This window comes from Phymastichus coffea, unplaced genomic scaffold, assembly GCF_024137745.1.
Source record: "Phymastichus coffea isolate CEN01 unplaced genomic scaffold, Cenicafe_Pcof_1.1 PCOF00065, whole genome shotgun sequence".
Classification (NCBI taxonomy): domain Eukaryota; kingdom Metazoa; phylum Arthropoda; class Insecta; order Hymenoptera; family Eulophidae; genus Phymastichus; species Phymastichus coffea.
The window spans coordinates 851,732-875,587 of NW_026706876.1; the positions used below are offsets into that span (position 1 = coordinate 851,732).

The 23,856-nt window shown below is 39.3% G+C and overlaps 1 protein-coding gene across 4 annotated transcripts in view; it reads left to right on the forward strand.

Moving 5' to 3' along the window:
- Window positions 1–22,667, forward strand: part of LOC131667343 (protein turtle-like) — an 80,020-nt gene extending 57,353 nt beyond the window's left edge. Inside the window, exons 6-14 of one of the 4 annotated variants that reach the window (XM_058940681.1) lie at window positions 3,468–3,619; window positions 6,226–6,501; window positions 7,101–7,260; window positions 9,527–9,897; window positions 11,044–11,431; window positions 17,693–17,814; window positions 17,890–17,941; window positions 18,507–18,826; window positions 20,318–22,667. In XM_058940681.1, the coding sequence (XP_058796664.1) occupies window positions 3,468–3,619; window positions 6,226–6,501; window positions 7,101–7,260; window positions 9,527–9,897; window positions 11,044–11,431; window positions 17,693–17,814; window positions 17,890–17,941; window positions 18,507–18,826; window positions 20,318–20,461 (1,985 nt within the window). In that variant the 3' untranslated portion in view covers window positions 20,462–22,667. Of the gene's footprint in view, window positions 1–3,467; window positions 3,620–6,225; window positions 6,502–7,100; window positions 7,261–9,526; window positions 9,898–11,043; window positions 11,432–17,692; window positions 17,942–18,506; window positions 18,827–20,317 lie in introns of those variants that run through there. The other 3 variants (XM_058940680.1, XM_058940679.1, XM_058940682.1) reach the window with 3 other exon arrangements.
- The last annotated feature ends 1,189 nt before the right edge of the window (window positions 22,668–23,856 follow it).

Sequence of the window (23,856 nt, forward strand, 5' to 3'; positions counted from 1 at the left end):
CCTCAACTTTGCACCCGTCTGCTTTCGCTAATTGTGTTGTCTGCAATAAAGAAATTTTCTGCACGTGTTTTTCACTGAATTTACTGAATATTTTCCGAGTGAAACACTAAGGCGCGCTCGCCACTTGTAAAGATCCGCATGATATGGAATGTTACAAACCATAGGTCATTAAAGTAAGTCGTTCAGGAAAAAAAGCGCGCGGAGAAAAAAAATATTAAAGCTACCTTTTTTGGTTATTGCTAAAAAACAGTTTCCGAGGCTATTTACAAGCCGGAACGCGGAATTCCAGCATTGTATTTTTGGCATTTCCTCAAGCTTCATATTTTCCCGTGAAATCGCACGAAAATTTCAATGTATTCATATCTGTGCATGAGCAGTTGAAAGCGTCAAAACATAAAAGCGTTCGCTTGCTCGTGCAATGAATACGTAATGAAAAAATAGTTAACAATAAAACTTGGCAATACTTGCAGCTCGTAATATTTCACGCGCACCTCCGGCAAATAGATATTGACGAAATGTTCGTTATATACATATACATGTACATATTCTCTGACTGAGCAGTTCGCCTCTCCTCGGTATACGTCAATAATTATGATTCTAGCCCCGATGTGTCCCCGTTATTACGCGCGAATAATTATGCAAACAAGCTGCTGCTGGGACAATTAAGGCCCCCACCAACACCAAGCATGCACACGAGATTCAACGATGCATACGTACATGTAGCTTCAGTATACTTGCGTGTGCGTGTGAGGGTCGCGTCGATAAATTGCAGGCTTTTTAAAAACGAGCGCCAATCGGCCGGAAACTGCCACGTCCGACGTTTTGACGTGTTGTTCGCTGGATGCGAGATTGTGTGTACGTGTGATGCTTCGATTTAGTTCTCTCGCTTTATTCTGTTTTTTGTACAGAATTTTGTTCTGTGGTACGCATGATTTCCTATATGTTTATTCATGTGACGTGCCGAATGTCAAGCGTGCGACGCGGATGCTAATTGTTATCGAGTATATCGCACTGATAATTCCGCTCTCTCTCCCTCTGCTATTTCGGTTTTGTTACGACACCCATTCACAGCCGCTCGTTCGTCAGTACGCTGCCGTTACTGCTATTGTAATCAATTATTATTCAAACGACGCACTGCTGAAACGCTCACACACACCCATCGCCTTTCGTTGACAACGTTATCATTATTGGTCAGTTTACGGGTGCACTCTCATTTTTACTGCTTTTAATTTTGCTACTTGTTATGTATAATTTGCAATGAAAGACGCGACCTTGATAGTAATCGATGGCCGCGAAAAAATCGACTAGCCGCGAGACAGAGTAGTAAGAAAAGCGAGTTCATGTCTACAAACAATTACGACTTGGCATGTTCACCTGTTGAGACAACAGTCTAAATTCTTTCGACTGACACACTCTTTCACGGGAGCGGTGCACGAAAGAGTTAATCGGACAATCGCTGCAATGACTCGCTCGCGACCGGCGCGGATTGATCAAGAAATAGCGCCGAGCGCGTGGAGCTCAGTATTCAGCCGACGCGCGCGCAGCTTTCTCTGACACGCGAGCCGCGTTAAAATACTTGTATACGTGTGTGCACAGCAAGCGCCATGTAGCCGTCGACACGCGATGCCCCGTGACGCGTAGCTTCTGCTGCTGTTGTTGCTGCTGCTATTGACTTCGATCGTCCAATTAAGATGCGAGTATAACGAGAGCAAGATATCGAGCATCAGTCAAACGGTCGCCTGCCTATATAGGAATCACACCAACTCGGCTTTTCAAATTCGCGTAGGTGGGCACGCACGAACCAGTGGCTTTTCAATTACAGCTGTTTTATTCGCTAAAGTATTCCAATAGCTTGGGCTGCAGCAGGAAGGTGGACGTGCCTTCGGTAAACCAGAAAACTTTCGTTCAAGTATTCGACGAACACCGTCGTCAAAACCACCGCCAATTCTCCAGTCGCTTGCATGGCTAATCATGCGGTAGCTGTAGTAGTTGCGAGAATTTGTATGTGCGCCCGAAGATCTGTATAACGGATGCGAAAGAAAGACTGAAGGAGTAGCACGGGTACACAAGAGAGAACTTTGATTAAAAATTTGAGCAGCCAGGATTACCGGGAATATTGTTCGTTTTCTACAGATTACAGAGCGTCTTTATCAGTATGCCTATTGATCGCTTACGTGAACGCGCTTGAAAGAGCATTATACTTCCGAAACGAATGCGCAAAAAATTAAGGAAGCTCCATTTTGGTATTACATTTTTTGTAATGTTTTCTTTGATGTGCACTGAATTTTTTTTTGTAATTTGTTTCGCGTCAGAAGAGTGCGAATGTTAATTAACAAATGAGAAAAAATAATAAATTCAAAAGATATAACTAGGAAGAATATTAAATTTCTGAAAGTGAAAAAGACTGCGAGTAAGAGAATAACGAGGTAGTTTGTTCTCGGGATAGCACGAACCTGACAGAAATATCAGAAAATTAGTTATGTCAGAATTACTCATAATCCATAAATCACAGTTAACAACGCTTGGGGGAGTGCGCGTCGGGCACTACACATCAGACAATCGTACAAGGTCCAAAGTAACAGAACAGAAAAGAAAACAATCATCTCTCGGGAAATTCACGTGTGTATAAGGAGACGTCGGTGCGACAGAAAGATCGTAGTTGTGAAGGTGTGGTCCTATAACTATTTATAGAGCAAAAAATACGAATGGATGTGTAAGCCGTGACAGGTAAGGAAAGGGAGAATCTTTCTCGGCCTGCAATATACCAATATACCACGGCTTCTGGTATTACCGCGGCGAAATGAAATAATCAAGATTTATCGCGATAACGAGACTGTTAAGTAATGTTCCGTCGCACAGGGCGTTGCTGCGTGAAACCGGCTGCTATTGTTTTCATGCGGGATTAATTTTTCGAGCTATGTATAGAGCAGCAATGATGAACTTGTTACGTTTGCCAACAACTACCAACAACACCACTGCGTAATCAATCTCATTTCACGGAACGCGAGACTTATTCCCATTTTCAGACGATAAAAACTCACCCAATGACAAAGCACTTCAATTATAGGACGAAGGCTGGGTGTGCGCGCCAGAGAGATTTATCAAATGCCTGTCTGCGCACTGAATTAATCAGACGATGGATTAATGCTTGTTTTTTTAATTGTCGCACATGGAGTTGGCGGCGGTTGGTTATTTATTCTGATTACCAGCGTGCGCTCAGCACGCACATGTGCAAGCGACAAATACAACTGATTACCGATTTACCGCGAGCGTGTAAACTATATAGTTTCTCGCTGTGGAAATTATTGCACGCAATTATAGCTACGACAATTTCATTAACCGATATCGTCCGTTACATTGCAACGAATTTTCGCGCGTTGGTTTACACCAATGACCTATTCGTTTTGCGCGATGTTCTGTTAAAACGCAACTTAATCTTGACAACAAAACTCGTTAATGTGTTGCAGTAAAGCCGCTGGACGTGCATATACTGACAAAAGAGTCGAGAGTATTAGCGGATAAAAAATACGAAGTTGAATGTCGCAGTAGTGGCTCGAGACCAGCAGCTGTAATCACTTGGTGGATAGCCAACAGACGGATAGACAACCAAACCAAAACTGTAAGTACACATCCGCTATATAATTCACGTGCCTTTGGTTACAATCTTATCGGCATAACGAATGAATAGCCTTTCACCTTGCAAACGCATTAGCCACGATTGTTGTACTCACGCACTTAATCACCAACACAATTATCCTTTTTAGTAATACCGGTTGATGGTCGTCATTTTTTCTTCTCTTTGCATATACAACTTGCGGCTACTCTATTAGTGTTCGATCTCTCGCTCATGTGCGCATCATCATTTATCTCCACCCACGAAGCTCCTCTCCCTCTCTCTTTCTCTCTCTCTCTCTCTCTCTCTCTCTTTTGGGCGTGTGGATCGATTTTACCCAGCCGCTAATGTACTTGACAGGTAGCTGCATCGCACGCGCAAGCAATCAATCAATCGTACAAAGGCAGCACTCGCTTTTTTACCAGCGCTCTCGCGCGCGAAGCTTCATTCAATCAGTCCGATTTATATCCCTTAATCCAAAATGCATATATGGGAGAAAGAGAGAGAGAGAGAGAGAGAGAGAGAGAGAGAGAGAGAGAGAGTGAGAGTGACCGCAAAAATCAAGCGATATATTATACCGTCGGACAAAGGGGATTTTTATATGGTGGTCTAAAAGCCACAGCAGCAGACTTGTATGAAAAAAGAGCCGGAAGATCTTAGCGTAAACCGCGGAGCGTGGCTTGATGAATAGAATCCATAAAAGAATTCGTGCTATATAATTCTGAATGCCCACCACTCTTTTGGTTAAGGAGAACAAGAATATCCTTGGGACAAGGCTTTTCACTTCAACTCACCCCGCGGATCTTTGGTTTGTTCAAGTTTGAGTTATATACTAGCATTTGCATACATTTTATTTTTTCATTTAAATTCTGCATTGTTGATCCATGAGATTTTCCTTAATCTCATACGCAGTATTAGTCTACGATAAAATTTAAACTTTTGTTTTTTGCCAACAAGAGAAACCCCAAAGTACTTTACGCAAATAATGCATTCAAAATCATCTTATAAACTTATGAATATATAATGTAGAAAAGTTAATATTCCACTTTAGATTCGTTTCATTAACACGTAAATACGCTCTACTTTTAAGCAGCTTGCGGTCAATGTCTTTAGAGTTTTGGGTAAAGCTAATTGGCAGCAACAGTGCACAAAAGAATTTCTTCGAGAGCGGATCCGTCATTGTCCTGGGGATTATCGTTCAGTTATCGCACTTTTCCGTCACTCAGAACGATCGCGATATTCGTACGTTCTCTGAATTACGAGCTTGTTTGTCTGCCGCTCTCTCTCCGTCTCTTATTCGTTAGGAAATTTCCATAATGAAAGCGTAGGAGAAAGAGTGGAACTATTTAGTATTGCCTTAGACTCCGGGCGAGCGTCTTAATAATGCTAGTTTTTTTTTCGTCTCTCCCCCTTTTCTTTTTATGCTAATCAGTGCGGCTTGATCTCGCAATCGGACAGAGCGAGAGAGGGAGAGAAAAGAAGTATATTGCATTGAGCGAAAGCTTTTTTGTCGTGTTGTCTGTGCTGGCGCTCGCAATCTCTTACGTGGATCTCGAGGGCTACCTCTTTTCACTTTATATGTCACGGTATTGTCAGAAAAGCAACACAACACCACAGCAGTCTGTGTGTGTGTGTCTGCTATCCCCAAAGCCGTGCGCGCGATCAAATAATTGGACGTCGTCACGTACGAACTTATCTATATGGCAACTGTGTGCGGCGGTGGACAAACGAAGGCCTAGACGAAAAATTCGAAAGAAATGAAAATAGAAAGAAGCACGCGCGCACACCGAGGTCATTCGGGATAACGAACCTATCTTGCTACTGAATGCCGATGCAGTGCACTCGCAATTGTCTTCACAATTACGCCAATATTGACCGACGATCCTTGTCATTAACTATAGTTTTAACAAAGCCTGTACTTTTTTTCTTTAACATTTCGCGTATCTCTCCTGTATGTATGTATGTGGGCGAGTGCCTGCGTGTGCGCGCATATTGTTCGATATGATGAAAAAAAGATTTTATCTTTCAATGACCGATAGTCCAAATCCTTTACAACGGAATGTATTATATTCAATTGTGAACCTTTTCATGCATTCATTCAGCAGTAATTTGATATATATCAAATATATCTTGTCAAGTTGACAATGGAATTAAAATGTCAACAGCTTGATTATAGCGTACTAGTGTTGCAGCGTACTGTGGCAAATTAACAAGATAAAAAATTTGATAGAAAGAAAATTCTTTTTCTAAATAAAATAAATAGCCAGCTTTTACAAGATTCATCGAAAATTTCTTTACAAACTGTAAAAGTCGGAATCAATTTGCTGATGACATATATTATAAAACATATTAAATATTACTGTGAAACTAAAGAGAGATAAAACTCGATTTTTCAATGGATTCAGTGAAACAATAAAATATAAAATTGTACAAAAAAAAGCAGTCCATTGAATCGAACATCGACAGAACCGGTGATTTTCCGTGAAAGCTTGAGCATTCTGGGCAGCAGAGAAAATCCATTTTGTGCATGTCACATATCTAATAGTCGAGAAAGGAAAGAAAATGAGAGGTCAATAATCGAATTGTCGCGCTGTTCGTATTTGATGTTGCAGTACGCGCCAGAGAACAATCAGAGCCTGAGCATTCTGAGCTTCGTGCCGAACATCGAGGACAACGGTAAATATCTAACGTGCAGGGCTGAGAATCCGAATATTACTGACAGCGCGCTTGAGGATAAATGGCATTTGGACGTGCAGTATCAGCCAATGGTCAGTCTCAAGATGGGATCCTCCCTTAACCCCGACAGCATTAAGGAGGGTGACGACGTCTATTTTGAGTGCCTCGTTCGTGCTAATCCCGAGGCCTATAAACTCTCCTGGTTCAAAGACGTGAGCACATTTTATGCCTTCTCATCATTTGCTAATTGTTTTGTGACAATTTTCTATCTTTAAAATAAAAAAAATCGATGTGAGTTAATGCCGTTGCAGTTAATTTACCGTCATGTACCTCGATCAAAATCTCACACTGAAAAGCTTTCTTTAACAAAGTAGTAGAAATCGCTCAGTATGTTTCCACAATTAATCAGGAGTAACTCTTTCAAGTATGTCAAGTACTTTTCGACATGGTACACTACTATTTGCCATCTTTTTTAATGATGATTGAAACTACGAAGTACTCTTTAAAAATAAATGAGCTTTTAAGCTGGCAAGTAAGACTACTTCAAATCTGTCTCTTAAATAGGCTTTTGGTTCAAATTGAAAATTGTCAAGATTTCATATTTGTTCTCATTTCGAGTTATCTTTGCTTATATATTTTCTGCTCGTAATTTATTATTCAGCAAATCATAGATATGAAAATTCAGAGCAGTGCTTTCAAGCAAATCTTTATCTCGAAAAATTAAAGTAATTGAATTAAAGTAGGAAAACCAAGAATTGTACGTACATTGGGTTATATAGTAAAATAAAGAAAAACAAATGTTGAATTTCAGGCAAAAGAGCTAAAAAACAACTCGACTATGGGGATAGTATTGAGCGGAGGTTCTCTAGTACTCCAAGGCATAACTCGCAATTCAGCGGGCAACTATACATGCCTTGCCGTCAACAGCGAGGGCAAAACAATCAGTAACCCGGTGCCTCTACGCGTCATGTGTAAGTAATTGCAAAGGTGTTACATATACATTATATCCTAAAGCTTAACGCAGAGTTGTGGCTGAGCGCGTAGCTTTTAATTGCATTACAATGCTCAGAGTATTGTATGTCCTGCTTCCTGTTATACACACTAAATACTCAACCACCTCATTAAGACTACGGTGCCTGCGGAGTTAACGCGTTAATCGTGTTTGCCCGCGCGCAGCCCTGCATTGTGTATTAGCGATATCGTGTCTGCTTCCTATTGATTTCACGATTTCCATCATCACCATCCCTCGCTTAGCATGCAAAATCACGTCCGAGCAATCATTCAGATTATTCTTTTCTCAACATTGCTGAGTGATAATACATTAATTTTTAATTTCTTTCCAACGATTAATGTCTCTTTTATTCATTTCTGAAGCTATCTGTAGTACTGGAGTAATCATTATCAGATTTACATTCTAATATTAAGAATACAGTGTTTTTGTATTATTTTATCGAAAGGTTTGACGTCTTTTTAATATCGTTCTAAAGAAATCTCTCAGAATTCAATTTATTTTCACAAAGGAGAAAAATAAAAATGGAGAAATACGTTTCTATATCACAATTTGATAGCTACATGATTACTATAAAATAATTCAATGTTCCTGCACGACAATGACAAGGTCATATATAGCATTACTCGTAAACTTAGATTTAGACTTTCTGGCAAGAGAAATTCGTTTTCTTTTTCGGAAATCCCGATTGATGCGGGAGTGCGAATGCGATGGAAAAAGAAGAACGTAAAGTGACGAGGGGTGAAAGAGGTTAGATTCTATTAAAATGGCTAGTGTTCCCGCGTGGCGGCACCGATCCTCATCTTGTAAATGACCTAAGAGAGGCAAACGGAGGAAGAGGAGCTCGCTCGCGCGCATGAGGGGGATGGAAGGGAAAGGCTACGATGCATATTCAATATATGTAAAGCACGCTTGCGGCTGAATATTCATGTGTGGCTGAAGCGAGTTGCCTGGCAATGCGCTAAGCCACTGACGCCGATATTTTAAGACTACTTGTATTCGACAAGGCGACTGTACCCGCACTACCAGTAGCAGCACATCTTTGATCTTTTCGATTAGCTTTCTCCCTCGAACTTTCACTCTGAGAGCTGTCAATTAGTCATGTTACTTGACTCGTGCTGATCGAATGGATCTTGCCAATTGATTCCCCCACTCCGCTCCAGATTGCGTTGTCGTAAATCCTTCGCTACCTGCTTAAGCTGACATTCACGACTTCTCTACTCACGCGAGTATGGCGTGTACGCATACACACACTTGTGCACATACCTATACATGCAGGATGAGCCCAACTGTACGCATACTTGCCGATGGAATTTTCTCGAGTGCTCTCGCGAGGCTGTTTTGTAAGCGACCCGTTCTGTTTGTATGTGCGTTTGCTCCCCAGTACTCTTCTACCAAATTGAGATTGATCTCAATGCTGAAAGCTTCAAATGTGATGAGTTCTTTTAATTGTGACAAAAATTAACATCGTCATATTTCAGAGTAAAAGTTTCAGAACAAATTCTTTTTTTTTTTCAAAATTAATATGTCATAGTGTCGAAAACTAAAGTTTCGAGAAAAACTTGTTTAAAGGAGGATCTAATTCAACTTCGATAAAATGCTAGAAACAAGTTGTACCATTGGTAGACCAGAAAGCACTGGAAAAGTTAAAAATCCCTTTTTCTCCTGTGTATGGGTGCATTTGCGAGAGAGAGAGAGAGAGAGAGAGAGAGAGAGACAGAGGAGACTTTTTTCTTAAATTGTAGCTCGTGACTTTTCAGAAATCGAATTTTTCAAACGTAGTTGGAAACTTCTTTCCACCTCAACTTTCGTGCAACTTTTCCAGTGCACTCATTTCACATGCAGCGATTTTATAGTTTGACGAAAGTTTAGTTGTAAAAATAGATAGACCAATAAAACATGCATTTCTCTATCTCGCTTCTGAAAACTTTTCTATTTTATGCGACTTTAATTTTCATCGTATCTAAAAGCATTTTTATGACCATTCGTGGATGAACTCGCCTTTTTCATATATTTTAAGGCTAACTTAATTTAATTTTCGTTTTATAAGTTATCGTGAATTTATAGATAAAAATTAACAAATCTCTTATTTTAACAAACAATAATTGCTCAAATTGACTTTCAGAAAAATAAACAATTGTATTTCGATTATCAATATTTCAAAATGAGTGGTAATGTCAAAATCTAAGCCGCCTCTTGAAAAAAATCATTTCAATTGTGATTTCCAGATGCGCCAGTGTGTAAGGACGGCCGGAGCGAGGTAGTGGTGGGCGCATTGAAACAAGAAACGGTATCACTTATGTGCTCGGTAGAATCTCATCCAGCACCAGAAACCTTTCACTGGACCTTCAACAATTCGGGCGATCTGATCGAGGTGCCGCATTCGCGTTATTCACACACGACTATCCCAACAGTTCAATCGTCGCAGTCTCAACATCAACAGCAACAGCAACAGCAAGCAGGAACAGACTTGAAGGAGTACCAGCAATTTCATGGGTCGCGCATGAACTACACGCCCTCGTCGGAAATGGATTACGGGACTGTTGCCTGCTGGGCCAGCAATCAAGTGGGCAGGCAACGCTCGCCATGTCTCTTCCAGGTAATGATAATCTATTTACGTTACTTTTTCTCTTTTTCGCTTTTATTGCTCTCCACTGATAGTAACCAGATTATCGAGATTTATGGAATCTTACAGTTATCTATGATATTATTGAACGATATTTCTTTTTTCCATGCTCACTCTTTTTAGCTAATCTTTTAATTAAGATTATTTATTAAAATATGCATCCTAGATATTTGCACCTGCTTACCAGTCGATTTTTATAAAAGGAAGAAAAATAATTCTTAATTAACAACCCATAAAGTACATAAATAAGATTTCTCGTGTACGTAAATCTCTCCTGGAATACACTTCTGCATCTTCTACTTTTTCGACTATATAAGCGTTCGTCAATCTGATATCCCCCCCCCCCCCCCCCGGCCTACTCAGTAAGTAACTCACCAGCAAACGTAACGTACATTATACTAATGATTGGCCTAAATTTAATGAAAAGATTATGCAAGTTCCAGATTTTGCACTAGTCTGGTGTTTTTAAATAAATAAATAAAAATATATGCGATATAAGAAACCTCAGAAAATTGCTTAATATTCACTTTAGACATTTCTAATACACATCGACAAATTGTATTAACCGTGAGCATCGAAGACACATCGATAAAGATTCATGTATCTTTTGTCAAAATTAGATAAATTTCAAAAAAATGTATTGCCGCTCGTGCACGATTAAGTGCGCGCACGCACAACGATAGAATCGCAAGAGGTATACTGAAACCCTATTTTTTAGGTAAAGTCTGATCAATGCAAAATTAATCATGACTAAGGTAGTGTTTTGATGCTAGTTCAAGATGCCTGAAATAAATATTAAGTAATTAGAACATTTTACTACATAAATGTTTTATTATTTTTTTATTTATTCATTTAAAAACCAGATCGGCATAAAATCTGAGAGTTGCATCTTCTTTTAGTGCAATGCTCAGTGAGTTTGATATAATATACGTCTCACTTGCTGTTGGGTTACATGTACAACGAGATCAGATCAGTCCGATATCACTTGTAATACTTGTTGTAATATATCATTCAACAAATTCTATATAGTAACAAATGGCTAGCAACAACGCGATTTACAGATTATAACCGAAACAATAATCTAAAGTATTAACAAGTATCCCTATCATTTATTGAAAGGTGATCGCCGCAGGCCGACCATATGCACTGCACAATTGTACTGCAACGGAGTTGTCATCTGCATTGGAGTTCGAGGAATTAGGTCTAAGTAAAAATAGTGTAAACTCACCACCCACTGGCACTGGATTACTCGTTCGCTGTATCGAAGGTTACGATGGTGGTTTACCTATTCAATCGTATCACGTGGAAGTTGTCAGTGACGAGGATGGCCCAGTGATGTTAAACAAGAGTGTACCAGCCACACCTGGTGGTCCGATGATCGAGGTTGCTGGCTTGTCCACTGGGAGGAGTTACAAGCTGTTCTTGTATGCTGTTAATGCTAAGGGAAGGAGCGAGCCAACGATACTTGAACCTGTTATGCTCAAAGGCGTTGCTATGTACACTACCGGTGAGTTAAATGTGATTGTAGATGTTTTATTTGCTATGAATGTAATGGCGATTCGTTGTAGATATTTATTATGTGGAAAAGAGTTTTAAAAAGAACACGGACTATAGAATTTCTTTTTTTTCATACCGTATAAACTGTTTTGTTCTTATTTCTTTCAATAACGGCTTAACCTTCATGCGAGCCACTGTCTTAATTTGACAATTTAGTCTTGAGGAAGGGATTAAAAAGTACATTCATCATTAAAAAATAGAAAGAAACTGATGTATATTTAGAGACAGCATTAACGTATTTATAAACTTACAACATTCTAAAGTAAAACAAGTCTGATCGTGGGCCGCATCTTGCGCGATGTAGTGTCTATACAGTCAGTAATAGCGATAGAGCTGCTAGTCGCCGCGTCAGTATTGCAATTAGTCAGTTAACCGGGCGCTTGCAGACTGCACCTATATCTCTTCTGCTGCTGAACTTGCAATAGTAGAGCAGCAGTAGCCTCTCCTATACGACCGCAACAATTAACAAAACAGATTACTCTCAATCAACGGTCAGGCGAACGGCGTACTGCAACTGACCAGTTCTCTGTACGTCGACTTTTTTTATTAATTCGATTTTACCTTACGCACCACGTTTTTTCTCTCGTACACGCTCACTTGTTTGCTCACAGTCACATAGTAGTTATTTGGCTCTGTTGCGCAAGATCCATGGGTAAATAAAACGCAGTACCCCCGATACGATTCGGCCGGGAATATCTTTTGTATACGCTTTTTTTTATTATTGTTCTACGCGACGTAGTAAAGAAAGAAAGCATATCAACTTAAAGAATTAATAAAATATCCTTTCAAATATGATTGCACGACTGCATATCAATTTTTTTCTTGAATATTTTGCACACTGCATAATGATCTGAGAAATCAATGAAGAAGGAAATTTAATTTACCGAGAAGTCTACGTCATTTAATGTAATTTAATTATTAAAATTAAATTGCATCGAGACATCTGAAATAGTCAGGTAGGCAGTCGAATTAACGGAATACTCACTGCTGCTGCTGCTGCTGCAAAGTTAATCTGCGATATCATTCACCCCGGAATAAACGTCTCTCGACCCTGTGAGGTTGTTACCTCTACCTAGACATATGTACACTGTCTTTCTCCCTCAACACCCTCGCGCTCAATACTCGTCCAGTTGTATAAGTATAATAATCTCCACGCTTGCGAGTTAATGTACATTTACGTGTGTGTCTATATACATATATATATATATATATATATATATATATATATATATATATATATATATATATATATGTATTCATGCACATATATATGGCGCAAAATAGGCGCTTCTCTCCCTATGGGGCGTTTGACAAAGAAAATCGGTGCTGCGCTTCACAAATTACTGCGGGACCCGTTACTCGGACAAATGTTACTCGTATATACGTAGTGACCAATTACGGCTTTTCAATAGACCACAGTGTTTAACCCTCGAGTATGCTTTCCCTTCAAAATTTAGGGATTGTGAGAACCACGTGCGGTTAAAAGTCACTAAGTCATTATACCAGACCTTCATTTATGATATTACATATCGATTCGAACTTTTGCTCGGTCGACTTTCAACATTTTTAATTTACTAAATCATTAATTTTTTAGTCTTAGTTTTCAGTTGAAACGATGAAAATAAATAACTTTCAATCAAAGAAAATTTTTGTATATAAATTTATCAAGGGCAAATGAATATTGCAGTCGATAATTTCTCGGTTCTATAATATAGCAACGGTAGAGTTTCACATTGTCTTCTGCAAAAATACGTATATACATATTTTTCGAATCGCTCCATATTTAGAGAAAACCAAACAGCAATACTCCTTTTACGTTCCCTCTCTCTCTCTCTCTCTCTCTCTCTCACTCACGCTCTCTCTTTCTTAGAAGTTATATGAGAACAGAGAGATGGAAAGCAAAAGAAAGAAGAACTCGCACTGGGAGTCGCTCGATTTTCAATATCCTACCTCGACTCTCGGGAAATTAATACCTACGGCGTCGTGCCGCCACTTATTGCTTTTCGTGTGTATTTGTATAGAGGAATGCAAGTGTTGGGAGTAAAGCTCTGCGTCGTGAGTTTTTTTTCTTAAATCAAAGAAGCGGATTTATTGGTTTTTATATTCTCCGAAGGAATAAAAGTTGAACAAAAATTTAATAAAATGTTCATGCAGCCTTTTTCTATAAAAATTATTATAACTAATTGTGCAAAGTGTTTTTTCAACAACTGTTATGTACGTATATGAGAGAAGGTACCTCACTGCTTCGTTCTTATTATACATTGACTTTTGGTAAGCCCCGGCAAAGAATCTAAAAATTACACTTTTCAAATGGTAAAGCTTAAAGTAGAAGGGTCTGAAACGTGCACGTCGCTAGGAGCAAATGGAAGAACGAGAGAGGAAGAAAATGAGCAAGCAAAGGAGAAATAGTATGCAGGCGCGATTTCTCATTGGAGCGTGAGTTAATCCATTAGCAAAATTAAGCACGGCCAACGACTCTTTCTCCATCTCTCTCTCTCTCTCTCTCTTGCTCGCGTGAGTGGTTGTCTCTTTATAAAAACTGCTTCTAGCTTCGCCACCGGTAGAATAAGAAATAAGCAGAGTGCGCCCAGCAGCAGCCTTTAATTTCGTGCGAGAAGAGTGTGTGTGTGCGTAAGATATAGAAAGAGAAAGAGCAAACTCACGAAATAAATGATTCTCAAAACACATAAGTTCTCGGAGTCTTGCCAGTCGTGATAATGAACTTGCGAAAAATACTAGACTAGTTTTTGAAAATATTTTTTCTCGCTCTGTAGCTGTACTTTTTGTAATTAAATGTTTTATTTATTTTTTTGAGTTGTCTAAAAGTTCAATTGTTTGCAATGGATATATTGAGTGTTTTGTAGCAATAAAAATTGATAGAAATAGTACTTTACGCACGCGTATTGTACACTATTTTTTCACACAAGATGCGGGAAGTTCGGACCGTTGCCAACAATAGAAAGTACGAGTATGAGTAATTAGCATTTTTGAGATTAAAGTTTTTTTAATAAAATAGTACATTACGTAACGCGTGCGGGATATCACATACTTCACGCACAAATTACGTACACTATTTTTTCACACAAGTGCGGGAAGTTCGAGTGTAGTAGGTTTATGTGAGCAGAAAGAGAAGGAAAGGAAGTTTCGGCTGGTGCCCTCCCTCGTTCATAAAAAAATATGAAAAACTTAAATTAGTAGTTACGAAATGAATAATTATTTCTTAAGAAATATTTCTTAATAATATTTCTTTGAGAAACCCTATAGATTTTCCCACATTTCATCTCCATGCTAATTGCGTTTTCTAACGCTCCGTGCGGAAAATAATTGTGCTCAAATTGGGGAAACCCATATTCGTCCCGTCTTTTATGACAGGCCATTAAGCGTCAGTACATGCAGTACACTGTAAAAAAGCTGCAGTTGAAAATTCAATACGTTGTATTGAAACTATTTTTCAACACAGTATTGAAAAATCAATACAAAATATTGAAAATTCAGTACAAAGTATCGCAACACCGGTATATAGGTTATAATAATTTCAGGTTGTAAAAAATTCAATTCGCTACTATAATATTTGTAACTCAATTACGGTCAACAATTATCATTAAATTTACTTTAAAAGTAATGCAATTCTAAAGAGAATAATTTTTACAAACGACAAATTTTAGTTTGTATTGAAAATGTAATACTTGGTATTGAATTTTCAATACAATGTATTAAAAATTTAATATTTTGTAAGGAAAATTCAACATCTTTTTGTCAGTGTAGATCTGCGTGTACCTTTACCTACTTTTACTTTTCGCACGCTTACCGTTACCTATTTTTACTTCCCGCACGCTTACCCCTCCCTACTTTTACTTCCCGCACGCTCTCGTAGCTCTTCCCGCACGCCGAATAACCGCGCGGGAATGCTACACTTACCGTACAGAAAAGCGTGCGAAAAATCGAACTTCCCGCACGCCGTGTGGAAAAATAATAAAAGCATTTGCAAATTGAACGGAACTTTGACGATAAAATTGTCGAGGTGATTAATAACCGAAACAAGACGTTTTCACGAGTAGTTTTTGCAGCTTAGCGCACGTACGCGACAGCCAATCATCTTAAGTTGCTCGCGGGGATGATATTAGAATGCAACTGTTACGGGATTGGTCTCGGGCATCCATGGAATAGCATCAATTTTGGCTAAATTGCATCTAGCCACGTATCGCGTGTACGATTCTTTAAACTTTTCCTTTTTCATTTTTCCTCCTTTGATCACCACACTCGTACTATTTCGATCTTGTAGGCATTAGAAAAGCATACGATTCGAGTTATAATATACTACAAAATGTAAGCTACAGACTAATGTAAATATAATGCTTTTGAAATATATTGTTTGCGGTTATAAAAAATGAATAAACAAATAAAAGACAATAATTAAAATTTTGTGGGATAGAAATTGTTTACTTCACTCTTTGATTTGCAAATCATTGGTCTAATTCATGTTTGCCTTCCTGACAATTCGTCCGTTATTAGTAAGGGATTCCAATAGCCGTATTTTTACTTCGCTGGGAATTTAATTACATTCTAGGTAACGAGCTATAGAACACGTAGTAAAATTCTTTTTACCAAGCAATGTTTGTTAGTAGTTGCAAAAGGGGATCAGCGCGTGATTAACTCTGAATACGAAGGACTGTGATTATTCGAATTGATTATATTTTAGAGTCAGTGTAAAAAGTATAGTATATTTTTTATTATTTGCTATGAAATGATGGATTGGGAAAACTTGTTGCCGAAGCACTTCTCGTATTTGTCTATGAAAATATCATTGGCGATAAAATAATACGTTCGTAAGAGCATCTTGCCGAACTAGTGTGATAGTGGATTTGTTCGGTGCAAGAAATAGCTGTTCTGCAATAATAGGAAAGAAAGGCGATGGTGAGCCGGTAACGTTTGGAGTGCACATACACCGCAAGGCAGCTTTCAAGCAGAGCTTTCGAGCACTGCGAATGAGCAGTAGCAGTAGCAGCAGAAGCAACGAGAGCGCGCCCAACAAACGAGCTTAGACGACGACGGATGCGCATAAGTGCGCGCCCCCGTAAGGGTGCTCAGTCAAGAGAGACGGAGAGAGCTGCTTTGTGCTTGCTAATTGATGCAATTACACTCTCCTTCCTTCCTTGCTTGCTTCCTCCTCTTGCGTCTGTATTACGCACAGAGCAGCGCCGAGTACGTGCCATTGTACAATTGTGGTCAGACATCTCCTTTCTATTATGCACTCAAGAAAAGTGCTGAAAGTGGATTGTGCAATACGCGGCGAACCTTTTGTACCGCGAGAACTCAACATAGATGCGGTCACATACGAGAATCGCTTGGTACAATGGGATAGCCTAATAATAGACATAGCTTCGTTAATTATTGTTCGGCTCATGAAGCTGCGCAACGGGAGAGAGAGAGAGAGAGAGAGAGAAATGCGGCAGTTGCGGAACACTCGCGGATCATGAGCCGATATCACCACCAACGCGCGCAATTTGCATAGTCATCCTCTCTCTTCCGCATTATTATCCCAAATAAACTACCGAAAGCTACTAGTCCAAACTCGGTTCTGCGACATTTTTGGCATCTATTCTTGGTAAACGTGTTTTGTACCGAGCAAATTCACGTCCCAAGATTGTCCAGTTAAGATTAGACGTTTAATGGTCGTGCGCGCAAGTAAACGTCTCTGCTGTAAAAACAGTAGCGTAAATCCGCTCTGCGAAATACGATATGCTGTCGTGATTCCAAACAGTCGCAGGACTGCTGGTGTGCAGTGAAACACGATTATAATTTCATATTGTTCATTTAAGTCAGTGCTGATTTACAATTCCCGCGCATTCAACGAGCTTTTACTAAAATAACCAAATTCAATGATTTCCAATTATAATACATGACATTCGAAGCCAAACAGTTTTTCGATTGTCTGAGAACAATCGAGTACCCGTATTTCAGTGTAAAATGGAAATATACGATTTGTTTTATCCGCAGCAAACTTGCTGAGAATCGATTTCGAATCTATTTACAACGCCTGTATTTCCCTGTATGGCGCAACAAATATGTGTTCTACTAACAAAATTTCTTCTAGTCGTGCCTTCAGTTGATCTATGGGAGTGGCGATGAAAAATGAGCAACAGCTCCTTTGCACGAGCAAGTCAACGATATATAACAACGGCAATTGGAATAAATTTGTGTGTTGGTGCAGGTAACGCGGATGCCTCGGTGTTGAGTCCATTGCTGCTGGGCTTAGCGGCAACGGCGACGCTGCTGGCATTAGCAGTGGCAGGAATTCTTGCGGCACTCTACAGGAAGCACGCAAGCGGCCAGGTAGGAAGCCCAAAGCACGCGCCTATCGTATGCGAACCGCCTAACCCGGGTTCTACTACTCCCGTGCACCCGCAGACCAAGCAACCAGTCGACGATATCGATCCCGACATTATACCGAACGAATACGGTGAGAGAATTCAAATATTTTTATACGTGCATTTTTTATGTGGATTTTGCATTAGTTTGCTTTCAAGCTCAACTTCTTTTATTCAAAACTATTTCCCAAAAGATAATCAGTTTGTCTCATCACCTTTTATTTTAAGTGAAAAAACTCACGAGTTCATATATATATATATGTTCATATACATAAATATATATATAGACAAAAAGGTTATCGAACTCTTGCATTCAATAAACAAAAGAAGAAAGAGAACAAGAAGCCATTAGCCCCCACAGCTAATTAACTTGAACTGTGTGCGTTATATTATTATTACTAAGAACTTCCGGCAAAAGAATCTCTGAACCCTGTTATCAAATATCGCGAACGCGTGTAAGTCTGTCTCTCTCTTTCTAACGGAGCTACAAAAATTTCTACCGAGACGTTCGATACTCTTCAGTCACGTTAGCAAGAGAGGTGTACGCTTCACTTGGGTTGCATGCACGCGAGGCAGCTCTCTCTCTTTCGACTTAATCGAGTAATCGTCTTAACGCGAGGCTTCTCTCACAAAATGCCCCTCGTGTTCTTCTTTCAGAGCGAAGACCCTTAACTTATACCTCCGTATACAAGACTCCGCCGCAGAGACGGCGAATCCGTGAACGCAACGGTGCTGCCAGTCCTGTCGATGAAGAACCCGATAAAAAGGATCTTCAAGAGGAAGCTTTGCTTGCCGAACATTCACCCGCTCCGACGATACGTTTCGCACAAAACCATCATCAGCAACTACCCCCACAATTGCCCCACCATCTGATAGCACAAGCGACGTCGCCGAGTAGTTTGTATGGCAACTCGCCAACGTTAGCTGACTTCAAACAGATGGCCTTCGAAGCTTACAATCAGCGAAACAACCAGAACGTAAGATCAATTTTCTTGTTAAAAGCTTTCTCCTTTTTTAACGCTGTCCTTGATTTTTTTTCTTCTTCCACCTCAAGGAAGTATAGACGCGGCAGCGACTCGAAAGTTTGGCCGCTACAAAGTTGCTCGCTTCGATAAGATTGGAAAAGTTGTGAATATTCAGAACCGAGTTTTCTTTCGCGAGTTACACTTGCAAGATGCAACATCGAGAGATGTGCTTCTATGATTAATTTATACCAAATCGTCAATACTTGCACTTCGTGAGCGTTTTTTCTTCATCGTGTACTTTTATAATTACGTTAGTTAACTCGACAACGTACAAGAAAGTCTATCCATAAACTCTCTGTAAATATTTGAAATGAATCTCGGCTGAAACTAATAATTCCTGCTGGCGATGTTCGAGTTCGATTGAGTAAAGATTGATCGTGCGCTTAAAGGGTTGTCGATGACTTTAAATATTTTAATTTTCGCTGATGGCAAGCCAGCAGTAGAGCAGCTGGCAAGCAGCTCACGTCCAAAAGCAAACGATCGCGTTCACAAGGAGTCATCCACTTAAACTTTCTTGGGCTTGTAGGGTCATGGAAAGGGTTACTGAAGGTTTTTTGCTCGCGCCACGATGGTCTTATCTGCGCACACGTTCACAAGTTTAATTACCTTCGAACTTTTCTCGATAATTCGAGAAGGCCAGTCTTCGATGCGCGTGACTTGGATCTTCTTTTTGCCTCGTTATTCAAATTGCGTTATTGCGTTATTCAAATAATACCGACAGATTTCTTTTTCCCCTGGTCAATTTTGCACTTGTTACATTTGCGTTATTGATATTCAATCCTGTCTTTTTCGCTCTAATAAAGCGTGAACTAATAATGAAACTCCGACCGCTTTCCTGTTATTTCATCGAATATTAGTGTAATTAGGTACGATCATTTTAATGGAAAACATTTCATTTATTTCTACACAAATATTTGAATCACAATTATAAGTGAGAAAAGAATGGAAATGATAATAACGTTGACATTATAATTGCAAGATTAAATACAGAGTGGTTTAATTAGTTCGAGGTACACGTACTATGTTTTGTTCTACCACTGAATACTAACAATGTTTATTCTACCCAACATGGGTTGACTGGCTTTCTCAAATAGAGCTATCTTTATATTTCATTTATACATACTTGTTTCATTACTAATCCAATCAATAGTCTTTTTTGAAGTATTTTATTTTTTAGAAGAAATTATCTAACGATAAAGTTTAATAGACTATATCAATTATTTACGTTAGCAAAACATGTATAACAAACTAACTCAACTCGTCATTAGTTGACACGGTTATAAAAACTTTCCAGCACATAACAAAAACGATTTGATAAGAAAGTTATTATTGAATCACTTGACGAACGTTGCAATAACATAATGATGCAAGTTTTGTGATAGTTATTCGTGACTGGTTACGAGCTTGCATTATTATTTTTTCATGGTTGTTGGTTGTTCGCAGGTGTATTACAGTTTGCAGAGGCCAGACAAGGGGATACTGACAATGCCACAGAGGCCAGTCACGTCGTCGGTTTCGGCCCACGTTAAAATCCATCAACCCGAGGTGGTCACACGGTCTAATCGGATCCAAGAGAGTTGTATATAAGCCACTTCCATAAGTTATACGTTGCCAGTATACTCAGTGTGCGAGTGTGTATGTGTGTGTGAGTGTGCGTGTGCGTGTGCGCGCGCGCGCGCGCGCGTGTGTGTGTGTGTGTGTGTGTTTGTGTGTGTGTGTGTGAGTTTAAGATAAAATACAACAAAGTCGAGTGAGACAAGAGAGAAAAAAACTTGATTCGTTGATAATTGTTCGATTATTCATATGAGCGCCTGTGTAATTACGAATACTGCCAATCACCATGTTCGAAATGTCGATCATAATTACTGTCGGTAGCGCGCAAAACATATACATATTACATATTTCAATCAAGTGAATTCTTCGCTCAGCAAAGACATATTACAATTTAATATCGTCACCGGAATCCCGTTGTCGTACAAAAAATCTAAACAAAACCATATTTATTCTGCCATATCATTGCCAATCGCAAAGATTATACGAATTCGCCATATGTATCTGTTACCGAAGAAACATATATCTTCCAAAAGAATCATTTTATCGACGATTTTGTGTAAGGGAGTAACGAAACAAATAATCTATTTGAAAAGTTAATCTGTTGACTTTGTTTCAATTTTAAGATTATATATGTATCTTGATTCGCGTCTTAAGCGCACGTTTCCGTTCATAGTCGGTGTATAACGTTATACATAACGTGTGTCAGAGAAAATCAACGACAAAAAAAAGTAAAATAGAAAAAAATTTTTAATCGTTCACTTGTACAAAAATTTTCATAGAAAAGTTGAATGGAAGGTAGAGATTACGGGAACGGTTGCCACAAGGTCAATCAAAACGGAGAAGCATACAGAAAGTTGTACGTTGCTACAAGCGTGATCTTCATAGAAAAATCTTAGTGAAGCAGCATATATCTACGAGGAAAAAAATTGCCACCAGCGCAAAGAATTTATCGCTCGATTTTTCAGCTCATTCGACACTCGCGGCCCAGCCGAGGCAAACAGTACTTCGCTCGTTTTTTCGCCATTTATATTCGTGCATCACCGTCGCCGCCACCGCCGTCGCGACCGTTCAATCACTGACTCTTCCGGACACAACGAGAGAGAATCGTCGGTGACAGTGCGCGCGGAAAATTTCTCCGGGAACTCTACGTTGAATTTGTACATTTCTTGAATTCGAAATATCCGATTTCCTCTCCACTGGTCACTGTCTGACCAACGTGTCATGTACACAATCGACGTGGCTTTTATTTGTGTAAAAATCGTTTTCAACATTCCAAATCCACAAGACATTTTCAAATTTATTGACAATCGAAATCTCTCAGATTTGAGTTGCGCGCGTGCTCCGATATATTTTTTTCCGTATTCAATCGATCGCGTTAACTTTGCTTTCTTGTGTGTCCACGTAGACGAGCAGAGAGCTGCAAGCGAAGCATAAATTTCTATCAAGCGAGAGCGGAATCCGCATCGGGCAACAGTAAATCAGAGATGCGTTGCAGCAGTACAGGATGCCCTCGCCGAATGACGTGTCAGCGCGTGCACTAACGAAAAGAAAGCACACACGCACGCGCACGGAAAATCGTAAAAAACGAGGGGAATAGAGAAAGAGCTGCTGCTAGTGTTGTCGCGAAAACAATTGGCGTTTCTGGGTGCTACTGCTGCTGCGCTTATTTACACACAGCTGCGCGGCGCCGTGGTCTGCAGACGTATAAATGCGGAATTCATAGCTTTGTTTATGGTTGAAACTCGAGCGTACGTGGTTAATAGACGCGACCTAGCGCCACTCCCAAGTGTATTACGTACGTATATATTATATATCTTTAACTGTTTATACGAGATTATTAGTTTTTTGTACAAACATATTTTATTGTAAATAGCTGCGCGCCTCCTTGACATTTACACATCGAGACTGCAAGGAAGATTAACACACATATATATATATACATAAGATACTATTATAAATTAAGAAAGAAAATGTATAAAGTAGATATTGACGTGTATGCGTCTGTGTATGTATGTGTGATATTCAAGTGTGTTGCGAAAATGTAGCGCGTCATCATACGTAGGGGAGACTATTGTGTTTCGTTTAACGATCTGAAATCAGACGTCCGATTATAAGCATTGCTACACATGTTAAGTAAATAAAGCACGTGTGTGTGTGTGTGCTTATATGCGAGGAAAAAAGATAATATGCGCAGATCTGTCAAAAATGTTATATATTAACTTGGAAAAAAGATATACAAATAAACGAATGAGCGTTCTGTCTGTTTTGAAAAAGTGACTTATTTTGCTGATACTCCCTACCCATTACCCAACTATGAGGCAACTGTAAGATGAGCCGTCGCATTGCCGTTTTTATATGGAAATGTACGTAGTGATATCAACGATAAATAATAGTTGTTATAAGTGTAATTATATGTCGAATGGAAACATCCGCGTTTCAGGGAAGAAGTAAATGAAGTATCTAAAATTACACATAAAGAAAACTAATAATTTTTTATTACAAAGTAATTGTATATATTTTTTAAAGCTCACAGTTAATCAGATTTTGTTTCATCGTGAAACCGCGCATTGTTTTCTCTCTTTCTTTTAATTTTTAAATTAATAAAAGGAATTTCATCCGAGCCAGCACTAATAAGCACACACCTCAGCTATTCGGCTTCTACAATGCACGTGCCAGAGAGAGAGAGCGAAAGAAACATCAGTGCGGTCCTGTGGAATTTAGGTGCCTTACGTGATTCGAATAACGAAAGCGTGTGCGTGCGCGCCCGAAAGAGATCATAGATTTTCTTTTACGCTGCCATACAGAGTTCAATTATTTTTATTTTTCAGTACCCGTCCAACTTTTCTTTTGTGACGTTATGTAGTCATGAGGGTGTAGGCCAACTATATCTACGCTCAAGCGTCGCGCCACCGTGCTCTTGTGATGGCAGTTAGCCACCCTCGCGGCTCATTGCCCTCCCCTCCCCTATCCAATGGTAATTGCATTCTATATATAGTTAATTATCAGTTTCATAATCCCGAGATTAGTGTAGAACTGATAATGGATCGAGCTAACAATTTTAGATAATTAATCTTCTTGTCTCGTGCGATTATTAGAATCGTCAATTATCGAAATATAATAATCAGTCAAATGAAATGTTATATTTTTCATCAATCTAACGTTAAGTATATTTAAAGTATTATAGCCTGAAAATGTAAATCGTACGAGGAATCCTGCAATTATAACTATCTAGTGATGCGACTCAACGTGCAATCAAACATACATTTGTTCATTAGAATTTAAACATTTTCTGACGCGTAAAAGGGTAGAGTAAGAGTCGAAGCGAGGACGTTGAAAATTCATGAAATGAAAGTGTCAGCTAATCTACTAAGTAGCAACGATCTCGCACACGACCGCCAAATCCATCTTCTGCTCGCGGAATGGCAGCG